Source organism: Squalius cephalus, assembly GCF_949319135.1.
Source record: "Squalius cephalus genome assembly, chromosome: 24".
Classification (NCBI taxonomy): domain Eukaryota; kingdom Metazoa; phylum Chordata; class Actinopteri; order Cypriniformes; family Leuciscidae; genus Squalius; species Squalius cephalus.
The window spans coordinates 30,120,438-30,135,578 of record NC_137145.1 but is presented as its reverse complement, the minus strand read 5'-3'; the positions used below and the strand labels follow the sequence as shown (position 1 = coordinate 30,135,578).

Here is a 15,141-nt window from a genome sequence, read left to right as displayed (position 1 = left end):
AGACATAGCAGCCATGCTGTGTGCTGTGTACCAGGATTCACATTCGTGCCAGGATGTTGGAAGTTGGCACATCTTGTCAGTATGAAATTTTAGACAATCGCTTTAAAAACCACACCATACTGTACATCCCTATTAAATTGCTTTTGCAGCACACATGACGCTCAAGTGATAAATGTACATCACATGCAAAAGCTCCCCATACACAATATGTAAAGATAATTTCATTTTATGCAGGTGTACTTCTGTTGTGAAAAAAAATCTTGAAAATACATTGGTGTATGTACATAAGTAGGAAATATTCTAGACTACACTTATCTTTAAAATACTTGTGTAACTGATGGCAGGGACTAGGGATACGGATGAACTATGAATCAAATACTACCTAGTTTATACACCAAGTAAACTGCCCTCTGTTTCTGATTCAAAGTCAGTGTGGAGTAGACGCCATCTTCATTACTGTAACAACATCTGATTAATTATTTTCAAACAAAATGGAGCACTGACAGTTGCAATTTAAGAAATACTCATGAATGAATATTTCTATGTATTAATTTTACAATATGTCTTTAATCATCACATACTTAATACTTGTTGAAAGCATTAACAAATATTTTTTGCCAGATTAGGTCTTTAAATAGTAGATGGACTGCCATATATGTAGTAATGTAGCAATAAAAACATATTGGAAATGTGTTAATTACTTTGTCTCATTTCAGGTCCAAAAACTTTCTGCCTTGGGCTATATGCCCATATTATTTATCAGCCAGAGGCACAAGGGCACAGGCAAGTTGATGGCAGATGTAACCACGCATCTGCCACCAACGCAAAACAACACGCGTTTCTTAACCAGCATGAAGAGGGCATATGACTTCATAATCAAACTGAATGGTAAGATAAGTTTTATGTATAGTTAATTAGTGTTTGTCGTTGATTTCTTTGACAATGTGTACTGAATTTATATTTTTGCTAACTTCACAACAGATGTGCCCCAGCGCCAGCAAGACCAGCCCCTCCACCTAGACCAGCCCCAGCAAGACCAGCCCCTGCCCCTAGACCAGCCCCTCCACCTAGACCAGCCCCTGCCCCTAGACCAGCCCCAGCAAGACCAGCCTCTGCCCATAGACCAGCCTCTGCCCCTAGACCAGCCCCAGCAAGACCAGCCTCTGCCCATAGACCAGCCTCTGCCCATAGACCAGCCTCTGCCCATAGACCAGCCCCACAAAGACCAGCCCCTGCCCCTAGACCAGCCCCAGCAAGACCAGCCTCTGCCCATAGACCAGCCCCACAAAGACCAGCCCCTGCCCCTAGACCAGCCCCAGCAAGACCAGCCCCTGCCCCTAGACCAGCCCCTGCCCCTAGACCAGCCCCTGCCCCTAGACCAGCCCCAGCAAGACCAGCCCTTGCCCCTAGACCAGCCCCAGCAAGACCAGCCCCTGCCCCTAGACCAGCCCCAGCAAGACCAGCCCCTGCCCCAAGACCAGCCCCAGCCCATAGACCAGCCCCTGCCCCTAGACCAGCCCCTGCCCCAAGACCAGCCCCAGCCCATAGACCAGCCCCTGCCCCTAGACCAGCCCCAGCCCCTGCCCCTAGACCAGCCCCTGCCCCAAGACCAGCCCCAGCCCATAGACCAGCCCCTGCCCCTAGACCAGCCCCAGCCCCTGCCCCTAGACCAGCCCCAGCAAGACAAGCCCCTGCCCCTAGACCAGCCCCTGCCCCTAGACCAGCCCCTGCCCCTAGACCAGCCCCAGCAAGACCAGCCCCAGCCCCTGCCCCTAGACCAGCCCCTGCCCATAGACCAGCTAATCCCACAAGACCAGCAAATTATTACACTTGAACTGTTTACGATCGACTCTCAGGCTCAGCAGCATGTGGAGCCTCTACCACCCAGGAAAAGACAAAGTAATCTTGCATTGCACCACATCTGTAAATTTGTCCTATGTTTTTTTGCAATCAGTGCACAATATAAATCAAGTTTCACATGGGGAATTTCACCTCTTTTAATTAATTAAGCCACTCCTCCAAGATACTGAATATAAAATTCTTAACCTTTTTCCCTTGCACCTTAAGCCCCACTATCCACCCCAGGCCAAGGCAGATGAGCCCCACCATCCATTCAACCTCAACTAAAGAAAAGACAAAGTAAGTAATCTTGCCTTGCACCCCATCTGTAAATAGGCCCCATGGTTTTGTAATCATTGTATTAATATAAAATAAGTTAACCAATGTGAATTTCACCCCCTTCTATTAATTAAGCCCCTTCCCCAAGATACTGAATATATAATTCTTAATCTTTTCCCCTTGCACCCCTAAGCCACAGGTACAGGAGCCACACAAGCCCCACCCGCTACCCTGGCCAAAAAGAAGAAAACAAAAAGCAAGTAGACATTCTTATATTTGTTAAGTGTTATGTGTATATTTGTTTCTATTCTTTGCACCCCATGTGTATATCAGCAGCCATGTGTTGGGTGTAAAGGTGTTTTTGCATGTAGCCCCCTTTAATTGGACCAAACTCAGGGTGTATTCACACTTGGTCTCTTTCAGCCCTCAAAGTGAACTAAGAACAGTGACTCATATATGAACACCTCAAGCAAACTCAGACCCATTTTAAGTTAACCAAACTTTTTTTTGCCTTTGTCTGTCGACTGCATTTGCAACCTTAAATGACAATGTATCCATATGATAAGATATTGGAAAGATGGATGAATGGGGTAAGATGTAGAACCACATTTTTCATTAGGCTGTCTGATTATCTCTTGACTCATGTCTGTCTCATCTTTCAATCCACATGTGACAAAACAGTAACACTTAGCAGTAGTTATCAACCCTCTCACAAGTGCTACGAAAAAGAAGTATACTTCAAGTTAATTTTATGAAGTATACTTATGTAATGTTCAATTATATTTGTAAGTATACTTTATGTAGTAAGTATACTAATATCAGTGTGTACTTGTAGTAGATTTGTAAGTGTACTATTTCAATACTGCTTGGGACTAAATTGGCCCACTTTTAGTATATAAAAGTATACGTTTAAGTTATGTTAAGTACACAACTAGGTTTCTTATTTTTAATGCATCTTTACTACAAGTGAACTTATAAGTATACTAGTAGTTTACTATTTTAATACCAGCAGTACATTTTTTAGTTTATGAAAGTACGCACTGAAGTGTACTCTCAGTAAACTACTAGTTTAGTAGTTTATACTGCAAGTATACTTGTAAGTTTTCTTTAAGTGAAGATAACATTATACTATTTATATATTATTTTGCACTTGCAGTATACTACTATGTTCAAATGTAGATATTATGTTTTATACTTGAGAAATACATTTAACTGTACTTTAATTTTAAAAACATTTTATTAGCTTCATGCTTTCTTTTTTATCAACACTTGAATGTCGGTAAGTTTCATAAAGGCAACATTGTAAACAAAGAATTTGAGAAAATCACATTTTTGTCAAAGACTGCGCCTTGATCAGATTCAGAATGGTGATCAAAACAGGAAAACACAAATGGAGTAGATCGAGTCCAACACCCCCAAAGCTTCACAGTCGTTTTCTCTTCATGCTTCACGCTTAATTTCATTTGGTAACATTAAGCAGTTTTGATTTACAAGCTGTTTAATGTTTGATGATCACGTTATTTTACATTTGAGTGAGTAATCTACTATCACTTGGTTCAGCTTCTTCTCCTGTGTTTTGATCCGGAGTTTCTGTATTAGAAGAGGTGTCATAGCGCATCCTACCGTATAACAGTCAAAACATGGATAGCTGGAAAATTCTGTCAATGGTGGGGAAAGAGTAAAGTAGAATTAAAGTAAATTCCGATGTACCGATGCCAGTGGACTAGCCAACACAAAATTTCAGATATGCAGAATTAGAAACATATGTTTTATGTCAATATTCTAAACAATATTTTCATAACTTTCATAAGACTGTATATATGAAAACTATGTAAAAAAAAAAGTTTATTTATTAGGCTACTCGATCAAAACAGTTAACAAACTACAAGCCAAGTATACTTTGAATAATTAATTTATCTTTTTATCGAGATATACTTAAAAGTATGAGTACAAGTACAGGACAAATATAATTGGACTTTTCACTCAGTATAAGTCAAGTACACTTAAGTGTCATTAAGTGTATTTCTACGAAGTACATAAAGTGTATTTATAATTATATACAATTTTGAATAAAAGTATACTTTCTTATTGTTTGTTTAAAATAAGTACACTAATAGAAAACTTGAATTAACTTCTTTTTCATAAGGGACATACTGTAAATCAAAAACAAAAACAACAATGCAAATGGAATGCGACAACAGATTATTATTTTTTTATTGAGCTTGCAAAAAATACATAAGTACTCTTGTTAACTAAATGATGTTCCAAGTAAGAACACCAGTATATAGAGCTAAGTACAAACATTATTTGAATGGTAAAATCATTACAGTAACATCACTGAACTGAGTGTGTGTGTGTGTGTGTGTGTGTGTGTGTGTGTGTGTGTGTGTGTGTGTGTGTGTGTGTGTGTGTGTGTGTTTCTGCAGGGGAAGGCAGCAGAGGTCAAAGTGTGCTGGCTACCTTGCTCTTCCTGGTAAGTGATGGCTGATGTCATTTAATCCATAACCACACACAATATTAGTGTTTTAAAATCTGGTCCCTTTCAGCCTTCAAAGTGAACTTTGAAGTGAAAGTGGGACTGATAATTGTTTTGGGCACAAGGAACTATCTAAGCATACTCGGATCCCTTTTAAAGTAAACTGAACTGAGACCACATGAGAACATGTGCACACGAGCCTTCAAGTAGTCATCTGGCTCAAGTTTGGTCATATGACATCTGAAGCAAATGCATTCTAACCTGTTTGCCCTATACATTTGCTAATTTTATTTTGCTTATTTGGATTATTTTAAAAGGTGTTTGCCAAACAGCAGTTATTTTTATAAAGTGAAACCTCCCATTATGAACCAAATGTAGTCCAATTAAAATGGCCTGTGAGGTCAAATGAACCAAAAACAACTCTTGTCTCTTTGTGTTCACATTATGAGTTCACTTAAAGATGATGCAGATCACTTTCTAGTCCACTTCAGCTCTGATGGGGTCTTAAGCCCAATTCATAGTTCCATGTAGATGTGACGCAGATGCCTTTGTGGTGCCATTGCGTCTTTGCTGACCCCCTCTGCGACCAACATAGAGGCCTTTAACCACATCGTTTCTGATGTGGTTAACCCGATGCAGAACTTCAAAGGGTTGACTGTAGGGATGACTGTGTCCAAGCGACTGAGTCCAGTAGTTTTCACTTGGAACAAAATGACTGCTCTTTGACAAATGCCATTTAAAATAAACCAAAAGAAATTATCCAACAGAAAAAGGGTAAACCTTTATTTTTCAGCTTCAGTTGACATATCTTCAAAGTCTGGGAGGACACCTGGCAGCCGGCCAGCAAATTCGCCTGATGACCTGTACTATTACTAATACTGTTACTAATACTATTACTAATACTGGTGTACTATTTGTTTTGTATATATTTGTCAATAATTAAATTCACTATTGTTACATTTTATGATTTTGTCTGTCCATCATTGACTGCACTGAATAATTAAGTGTCATGACTTTGTGCTGTATTTGATGGGAAAAGTAAGATAGCGGAAAGTTGCATGTAGTGGCAGTCAAGTCAAGTCACCTTTATTTATATAGCACTTTTTACAAAACAGATTGTATCAAAGCAGCTTCACAGTGATAACATGAAAATAATACAACAAAGTTTCTTTCTAGAAGAAAATTACGTCCTCGTCCACCTTAAGGCAGATTAGCAAGCCAAACTAAGCAAGCCAAAAGCCAATACAACCACAAAAACAACACACATAGCTCAGACACATAACAAAAATCACAAATGCAAAAAGTGAAGAGCATGTCAAGTGATTATATAAGTATATATTATATAGAAGTATTTGAACTCAAGGCAAATATCCCTCTGGGGACAATAAAGGAGGCTATTGCCAACAAAATGGGCTTCATGATATGTAAAAATGTAAACGTTGTCGTAGGACTATAGCAAGCACATCATTGGAAAGGTCTCAACCTCAGCAGTAACATATGTCAGTCTGAAGAGGATACATTACTTCTGATTTGAATTATTGACCTCTGCTCTGAACCTTGAACCCAGTACATGTTTGTACAGGCTTGTCATTTAGCAACAGCATGTGCTACACACATAGGACCAGTTGTTATAGAAAGCTCTGGACCTTAGCTGTCATGCAGATATGGTCTCCAATGTTTAACCACTGTAAGCACTGTCAAATATGGTAATAAGCTATTTTGACCAATTTAACAATTCAATTTTTAAAACCTGATGAGACCAGTGTGTTCCCCATCCCCCCAAAAAACAGGGTATATCCAAAATTCTACACTGCCAACTTCTACTTATGAGAAATATACCAATATATTTTAAAACTACAACTTCCACTAGAGACACCCCACAGAACACAGACAAAGCTAGTGTTACTTATAGTTCTTCCGGGCTGGGTGGGTGGACTTGTTCGAGGACTGCTGTCTGCTGTGAATGGGCTTCAACTACACTCGAACAGTTCAAAACTGAGCAAAGTGTTGTTGCTGGTGACAAAACCACTGATTAAATATGTACATTGAAGCTATACTGGCGTTAAAGACCCCCTGACCTGCATTGAGGGATATGGGATTCATATGTGACCCGCTCAGCCCACATTGTAGTGTTCTGTCTTACAGCATACTGTAATGTTTCACCAATAATAATACTGAAATGACATTATTAAAATAATGTAATGAATACCATGATAACATCTAAATAATCGTTGATAGATGTAGCATTATAGTTTTAAAAATATCAATAAACAAAGCAATCCAGCTTCCCTGGCAATAAGACAGAAATAATAACATTAAAAGAAATACATATAAACCATATGATCTCATGAATAAATGTTATCTGTGTATCCATGTATCTAGGAGATGGAGGAAACTGTCATGATGAAATGTCTTCTTCCCCCTAGTATAAACACTGTACTTAAGACGACACACTACATTTTAGACATTTATTAGCACTTTTTACAATACAGATTGTATCAAAGCAGCTTCACAGTGATAACAGGAAATTAATACAACACAGTTTCTTTCTAGAAGAAAATTACGTCCTCGTCCACCTTAAGGCAGATTAGCAAGCCAAACTAAGCAAGCCAAAAGCCAATACAACCACAAAAAACAACACACATAGCTCAGACACAACAAAAATCACACATGCAAAAAGTGACGAGCATGTCAAGTGATTACAAAGGCCTGGTAGGGACTGACCCTGTGATACACGATGGGCAGCGATGGAGTGATTTGCAGTGGTGGTAGTGCAAAAGTAAACATTGCAGGGATTTAATCAGTGCAAAGCTGTGCATGTTTAATAAGACTATGAAAAAAAAAAGAGTGTGAGCATAATAGTATTGCTTAACAAAAACAATACAAAGAAGATCAAATAAATAGCACAACAGAAACTTAAATATATTTATAAAAAAGATTATACAAGCCAACAGGGGTAAATGTTGGGACCACAGCCCAGATTGTGTAGAGGGGCTAATGTAGCCTGTAAGACAGTGTCTATTGTCTAGTATCCACTATCCATTTCAAAGTGATGTGATGGTTGGTGCAGGGTGAGACTCATGCTGAAAAGTCCATTTCTCCCCTAACCTTTTCTGTGACATTGAGTTGCTGATTTGCCCTGGGGACAAATGACCTCCTCGTTGTTGCGCATGACAGAAGACTGCTACTGCAATTTATCCTCAGTTTGTTAAATGATTAACCTCAGCTCCATGCCAAACACAGAGCCAGCTTTCCTTACCAACCTGTCCCAGCGGCCCTCTTCTTAATGCTGCCTCCCCAGCACACAACAGCATAAAAAAGGACTCTGGCCATGTTTAGTCTTGCTCAGAGTCACTCAAGCTCTGTAGACCTCGGATACCATCTTGAAGCAGGCCCCACGTCTCACCTTACATGTTAAAACACATTGAGCCTTTATTAATTAGAAACATTGTAATGTATGCCAAGTATAACAAATACATACCTGATGTCACATTAGAAAGCTGGGATGACATCTGCTTCAGGGTGTCTGCACGGGTGCATACCACCGTGTGTAAGCTGCCATGGCCAAACAATCTCGTCAGATAGAATGGTGTCCAATGTCAGTTGTTCTGCATTAGGAACCAAGGTGTTATACTTCTCCACTACAGAATTTAAGATTTTTTTTCCTCCCTGATCTTTCGGCGGATTCGGGCACGTCCTTAGCGTCTTTATAAGGATAGTGACGGATGCAGAGATCTCCTCTTAACACTTGCCACCAGCTCCTCTATTCGGCTGGCAACATCAGCATCATTTGGGGATGTTGTTGCTGAGAGGAAGAAATGAAGAGATAAGAAATATGCTTCTTGATTCCATGAAAAAATATACTTGTAGCTAAGTTTGAGTATAGTTAGGTTCTTTATTGTCCCCATGGGGATATTTTTTTTTATTGTCCACACGTCATCAGCAATCAGAGTATGTGCTCTTTGACTACGATTACAATGAGCCTCTTTGGAATTGCAGCCAAGCTTAGTCAGAAGTGATACATCAAGCACCATATCAAACAGTATAAAACAGTATATCCTACCTTCTGCCCACTCATTGACATCAAAGATCCACCTCTCCAGTTGATTGTCTGAGATGTCCATTACCGTTTTCATGGCCTCCAGGTTATGCAACTGGCATTGCAGGGCTATTTTGGCCTTCAAACATAAATGACAATGAGGGAAACGCCTACAACTTTGACAATTGTTGATAAGGATTGTGAAGTACCTTCACTATTAGAAAACCACATACAACACTAATTAAATATACAGTATATTTGTATATATACGTGGACTATCAATATATATGGTATGAACATTTAATATTTTATTTTACAATATCGCTATGCATTTTGCATAAGGGAAAACTGGTGTCTTTACCTTCCGATATCGGCGGGCAAGGGTAGAAGCCAAGTAAGTGGCTACATGTGGTGTGATAGAACTTCAAGACCCTAGGCATAGTTGTCTATAAAAATCTCATACAGTAATCATGAGTGTAGCGAATCAGCTCAAATGAGGGGGATATATATTTAATTAATTAATCATACTGGTTATGATCGATTATTACCTACACATTTTAAATCGCCAAAAAAGGGAATACATAGCCCGTATATTTGTATCTCTATATATAATTAACCACAACGAATTATAATCAATTCTAAATATACAGATAGGCTATAGATCAAATTTCAGAATAATCTACTAAAATAATTTATGTATATATGCCTCTCGTAAAGGCTTCGGCAGAGACCATTGGGGAACAGGCTTTGACCCCATAGGTAATATCTTTTCCCTTCAAGGTTTAGTCACAGAACATCACTGGAACAGAACAATACATGCACACAGAGCAAACTTGAACTAATATAAACTTCTTCTTAAGATTAATTTTCACACTTTTATCATATAGTGACCAGTGGTGGTGTAGTAAGCATGCATGTAAGCATGTACAGAGTGAACAGCAACAGTTTGTTTCTAAAAGCTACAAAATACGTGGAAGACTGAACCGATGCAGGACTCATAGGCCTAATATTAATATTCTGGAATAGCAACAATAAATGCGTTTGTAAGTATGTTTCTATAATCTATTGCTTCAATAATTCAAAAGTATAATCGGACACAATGACATTGCAGTAATTAATACAGAGAAAGCAGAAGTAAAGTTTTATTATAAATAATAATAGTTATTTTATTTGGGGTTAGTTTTTTTCACATGAAACAATCATTCCCCCCTCCCCCTCCTCAAAAATCCTAAGTGATTTACACCCCTGGCTTTAACAACTGCCTTAGTATTTTAATTAAACTGTGCAGATAAGCGTTAAATGTATTTTCAGTTTTTTATTTCATCCAGTCACATATGCATCTATATAACATTACATTTACATTAAGAAATCAGTTGTCAACTCTCCCTAAAAATGTAATGGTTAAAACATTCTACATTAGTGTTTACAGGATTCTACACAAATGTCTCGCAAGCAAGCGTTTACAGGACTGATCCTTCAATTTTCTGAGTATCATAGCTAAAACTTGCCTTGATTTGAAAAGCAAAATGTACTTGAGGCATTTCTACCATGTTACCAATCAGTGAAGATTTATGCATAAAGTAACATTTCCTTGTTTTATAAGAAACAACTTGTGATTTTATAGCTGTGCTTTGGCACACAAACTACCCTTCATGATATTTAAGTGGAAAGAATGACATTTTCTTTGTTACCAGTTCTCAATGTAACGCAGAATATATGCTGAGAATGTACACTTATTCTACAATAAAGTCTTTTCAAGAGCGTTAACAAAAGCAGTGCATTTTAAGCATCAAGATTACATCATCTAGACTTACACACAAAATGTTAGAGTAAAAAGGGCCAAGATGAAGCATTCAGATACACAAATCAGATTGAACACTCAAGTGCATTCAAACATTTATCTTTAACAACAGGTGTAACTGGACATGAAAATGAGCCTGAAAACAGATGAAAAACGGAGCTGTCTGGGACTATTAGTGTATTAAAGGGGGGGGGGGGGGGGGGGGGGTGAAATGCTATTTCATGCATACTGAGTTTTTTACACTGTTAAAGAGTTGGATTCCCATGCTAAACATGGACAAAGTTTCAAAAACTAAATTGTACGTTTGAAGGAGTATTTCTGTGCCAAAAATTGTCCTTCCGGTTTGTCACAAGTTTCGGAAAGTTTTTTTCGAGTATGGGTCTTCGTGACGTCAGCTGAGGCGGAATTTCTTTATATGGGTCCTAAGGGCACTTCTCCGCGGGCGCGCGCGCACTCGTAGACCAGACAGAGAGAGAAGAGAGTGAAAGCAGTACGTTACCTCATCTAAGCGCTGTGCTCGGCTTTTGGAAGTCAATGTCACCAAAGAAGTGGGTTTTTGGTTGCCAGGGCAAGACAACCCTGCACAGATTCCTAAAGAACCCAGCGCTAAGGGACCCGTGGATGGAGTTTGTTTTTTCAGAGACTGTTTGTTTTTGTGCAAGACTGTTTGTTCCCTGCATTTCGACGATGATTGTTTTATAAACAAAGCCCAGATCGACGGATTTGCAGATCGTCTAATGCTTAAGGATGGAGCAGTCACAATGATAAAGGTTCGCGGTCACAGTCGGTGAGTAAGAAACTGCTTCACATGTCTCTGTGTGTTGTTAGCTCGGCGCGTTAGCACAGCTTCAGCTTCGCCCACACGGCCCGCCTCCAGGCGCTCGTTTTTTTCCGGAAAGACTCGGTACAGCCTATCTTTCTTTTATAAATATAATAAAACTAAAGACTTTTTGGAGATATGAAGGATGCAATACTACTCTATAGGTACTCAAGATTAACAGGAGATTGAGTGAAAATGAGCATTTCACCCCCCCTTTAAAGTCAGTATGTACATGAACTACAATTAACACAACATGATATGAATGAATTCTTACACATTCTTAAAAGTTTAAGACATTGCAATATGTTACAAATGTGTATTTGAAAGAAATAATATTTATATTTAGCAGGACCACTATGGTTGCAAAACATTCAAGATATATTTCCAAAGATTGTTTTCAATACACAACATGTAAATTGTGCAGATAATCAGACTTCCAATATACACTTTTTTGAAATTGTGAGAAGGAACAATTTCAGTGACGGTAGAAACTGGACCGGGACAATGCAGAGAGCACCTCTAGAGAAGCAGTGTATGTCACACACTCTGTCAAACACACTGCGCTTATGTTTGGACTGAGCAGTTTTGATCATTTGATCCAGGTGAAGCCATCCAACACAACAAACACATAGACAATAAACATTACATAAAACTACAAGATAATTAAAAAAAGCAGGCTTTCTAATGAGCAAATCCACTTTGGAAGACTAGGATATGTTAATGCTATTTCATTACACATAATAAAGTAGTCAAATTCACAAACCAACAGAGTGGGTAAATATAAAGTAGTGTGTAATATAATTTAACTGAGTTCATTTGTTACAAAAATCTATATCAGCAAAGAAATTATGGAAATAAAAAGGCTTTGTAACTTGCAGTCAGCGAGGCAAGTCAAATAAAATGTGAAACTGCACCTTTTTTTCCATAAAGTGAAAGATATGACGTCAAATGTTTCAACACTGACATCTAAAAAAAAAAAATCGTATTTTCCACAGAAGAAAGAAAGGCATACAGGTTTAGAACGTCAAAAATTGCCATTTTAAGGGTGAACGACGAGGTCTGGGTTTGCTACTGATTCAGTCGTGGTTCTGTCCCTGTGTTGAGGTTGGGAAAGAATCAATTCTTTAGGAGAAAAAAAAGAAGAAGAAGAAAAAAAAAAAAAACCTAGCACAAGATGTTTCACAACACAGAGCCACAGGAAGAACAACAAATAATAAATAAGCACATTGCATAGTGTATAAGCTCATTTTAGTGTTTTGTGAAAGCATGCGTAATGTTTAGTGTCTTTAGGTTGAGTAGACCACATAACATCCACTACATTGAAAATCCAATCTTGGTAAGTCACATTCATACCCTGTGCTGCTAAATCACTTTTACAGTACATCCGCTAATGTAAACAAATGTGGAAAAAGCAAATGAAAATGTAGTGTGTGATAATGCAATATCTATGAATATACAGTCATGGTCAAAATTGATGGCACCCCTGATAAATATAATAAAAAATGGCTGTAAAAAATAAATCTGCATTGTTTATCCTTTTGATCTTTCATTCAAAAAATTCACAAAAATCTAACCTTTCATTGAAGTAAAAGAACTGAAAGTGGGGGTAAATCACATTATAAAATAAATGTTTTTCTCCAAAACACGCTGGCCATAATTGTTGGCACCCTGTTATTAAATACTTTCTGCAACCTCCTTTTGCCAAGATAACAGATCTGAGTCTTCACCTATAATGCCTGATGAGTTTGGAGAATAACTGACAAGAGATCAGAGACCATTCCTCCATACAGAATCTCTCCAGATCCTTCAGATTCACAAGTTCATGTTGGTGCTTCTTCTCTTCAGTTCACTCCACTCATCAGGTCAGGGAACTGGGACGGTCATGGCAGAAGCTTCATTTTGTGCTCAGTTACCCATTTTTGTGTTGATTTTGATGTTTGTTTTGGACCGTTGTCCTGATGGAAGATCCAACCATGCACGGCCCATTATAAGATTTCTAGCAGAGGCCGTCAGGTTTAGATTTTTTATCTGTTGATATTTGCTAGAATCCATAATACCATGTATCTGAACAAGATGTCCAGGACCTCCAGCAAATAAATAGGCCCACAACATATAAGATCCAGCAGTGTATTTAACCGTAGGCATGGGGCACTCTTCATCCCTGTGTGCACCAAACACATCTGCTGAGTTTGCTGCCAAAAAGCCCTTTTTTTGTTTTATCTGACCACAGAATCCGGTCCCTTTTGAAGTTCCAGTCGTGTCTGACAACTGAATATGCTGGAGTTTGTTTTTGGAGGAGCAAGGAGGATTTTTCTTGAAACCATCCCAAACAATATGTGGGGATGTAGGGGTTGTTTGATAATTTTTTTTTAGGCTTTCTGACCCCCAAGACTCAACTAATCTCTGCAATTCTCCATCTGTGATCCTTGAAGAGTCTTTGGCCACTCAAACTTTCCTCCTCACTGTCCATTAAGACAATATAGACACACGTCCTCTTCCTGGCAGATTCGTAACATCTTTAGTTGATTATAACTTCTTAATTATTAATCTTAATTATTGCCCTGATGGTCAAAATGGGGATTTTCAATTCTTTAGATATTTTCTTACAGCCACTTTCTATTTTGTGAAGCTCAACAATCTTTTGCTGCACATCAGAACTATATTCTTTGGTTTTACTCATTGAGATGGATGATTCAGGGAATTTGGCCTTTGTGTTTCCTCATATTTAAACTCCTGTGAAACAAGAAGTCATAGCTAGACAATTTCATGTTCCTAGTCACCCTGGTGTGCTTAAAAAGGTAAATATTAATGGGAATATACTTCAGAGATATTTTTCTCATAAAAAAATCTAGGGGTGCCAACAATTATGGCCAGCGTGTTTTGGAGAAAAACATTTATTTCATAATGTGATTTACCCCCCAATTTCAATTCTTTTACTTCAATGAAAGGTTAGATTTTTGCGAATTTTTTGAAGGAAAGATCAAAAGGATAAATAATGCAGATTTATTTTTTACAGCCATTTTTTATCATATTTATCAGGGGTGCCATCAATTTTGACCATGACTGTAACTTGTGTGCCTCTCGCTCATATTGCACACTAACTGCATGAGAACATGAAGTGGCATGAACAACCCTCTACTTTTAGGCCCATAAAAACACAACGAAACACCCAAGGAAAAATGTGCAGTGAGCACTGCTGAGGGACTGTTCCCCTTCTCAGGGTGTCTGAGACCCCGATCTTTTGAAGCTACCCAGCAGACTCTGCACACCCTTCTTCACGCTGGAGCCGACCCGGCGGGCCACAGAATCAGCAGGAGGACCAGGCAGACAAGAGCCACTGCTGGGAGGCCGAGCGTCCAAACACTTCTGATACCTCAGCTGGAAATCATGGAAGATATCATTTAGAACATTTTAGAAGAACAGCAACCTATTTCAACTTAAACTAGTTATTAGATTATACACACTCTGTACAGCTGTGGCCAAAAGTATTGGCAGTGACATAAATGTTGTGTTTCCTGCTTATTTTGTGTTTGCCACTTCAGTATTTGTGGTGTTATTTATTATCACATTATTTGTAGATTATTGTTCAGAGTGATCAGATGCATTTTAAATAATTTCAAAATGCTTCATTGGCAAAAAAAGAAAAGAAAAAAAAGAGGGAACTTTATCACAAAAATGCAAATTTCACCATGTTTTGGCCCTGACATAAAAGACCAGCTAGCTGAAGGTGAACACCAATACCCAGCGCATTCTATGGAGACCCTTAAAGGACATGGTGATGGAAAAAAAATATATTTCAATGCTTTTGTGTTCTCTTGCAATTATATAGTTGGGTATTTATATTGTATATAATGTGCGGGCATCAGGAAGCCGTTATAAACATGCGG

At 38.5% G+C, this 15,141-nt stretch overlaps 2 protein-coding genes across 3 annotated transcripts in view; one reads left to right on the top strand and one right to left on the bottom strand.

Annotated features, from left to right (window-relative positions):
- The first annotated feature begins 764 nt into the window (after positions 1–764).
- On the top strand, positions 765–2,374 carry LOC307153131 (uncharacterized protein). The gene is made up of 4 exons (XM_079862304.1): positions 765–888; positions 982–1,899; positions 2,068–2,139; positions 2,312–2,374. Exons 1-3 carry the CDS (start codon positions 792–794, stop codon positions 2,097–2,099), a joined length of 1,047 nt encoding a protein of 348 aa, XP_079718430.1. The 5' UTR covers positions 765–791; the 3' UTR covers positions 2,100–2,139; positions 2,312–2,374.
- A 7,377-nt stretch (positions 2,375–9,751) lies between these two features.
- apbb1 (amyloid beta (A4) precursor protein-binding, family B, member 1 (Fe65)) overlaps positions 9,752–15,141 on the bottom strand; it is a 110,672-nt gene continuing 105,282 nt past the window's right edge. For both annotated transcript variants that reach the window (XM_079860639.1, XM_079860640.1), the window contains one exon: positions 9,752–14,632. In XM_079860639.1, the coding sequence (XP_079716765.1) occupies positions 14,471–14,632 (162 nt within the window). In that variant the 3' untranslated portion in view covers positions 9,752–14,470. The remainder of the gene's footprint in view (positions 14,633–15,141) is intronic.

What these genes read in the sequence shown, in the direction of transcription:
- LOC307153131 (XM_079862304.1), top strand. Translation starts at nt 792, where the DNA reads ATGGCAGATGTAACCACGCATCTGCCACCAACGCAAAACAACACGCGT. An exon ending in CTTCATAATCAAACTGAATG is followed by an intron (nt 889 to 981) that starts GTAAGATAAGTT and finishes ACTTCACAACAG; the next exon opens with ATGTGCCCCAGCGCCAGCAA. An exon ending in ACCACCCAGGAAAAGACAAA is followed by an intron (nt 1,900 to 2,067) that starts GTAATCTTGCAT and finishes TTGCACCTTAAG; the next exon opens with CCCCACTATCCACCCCAGGC.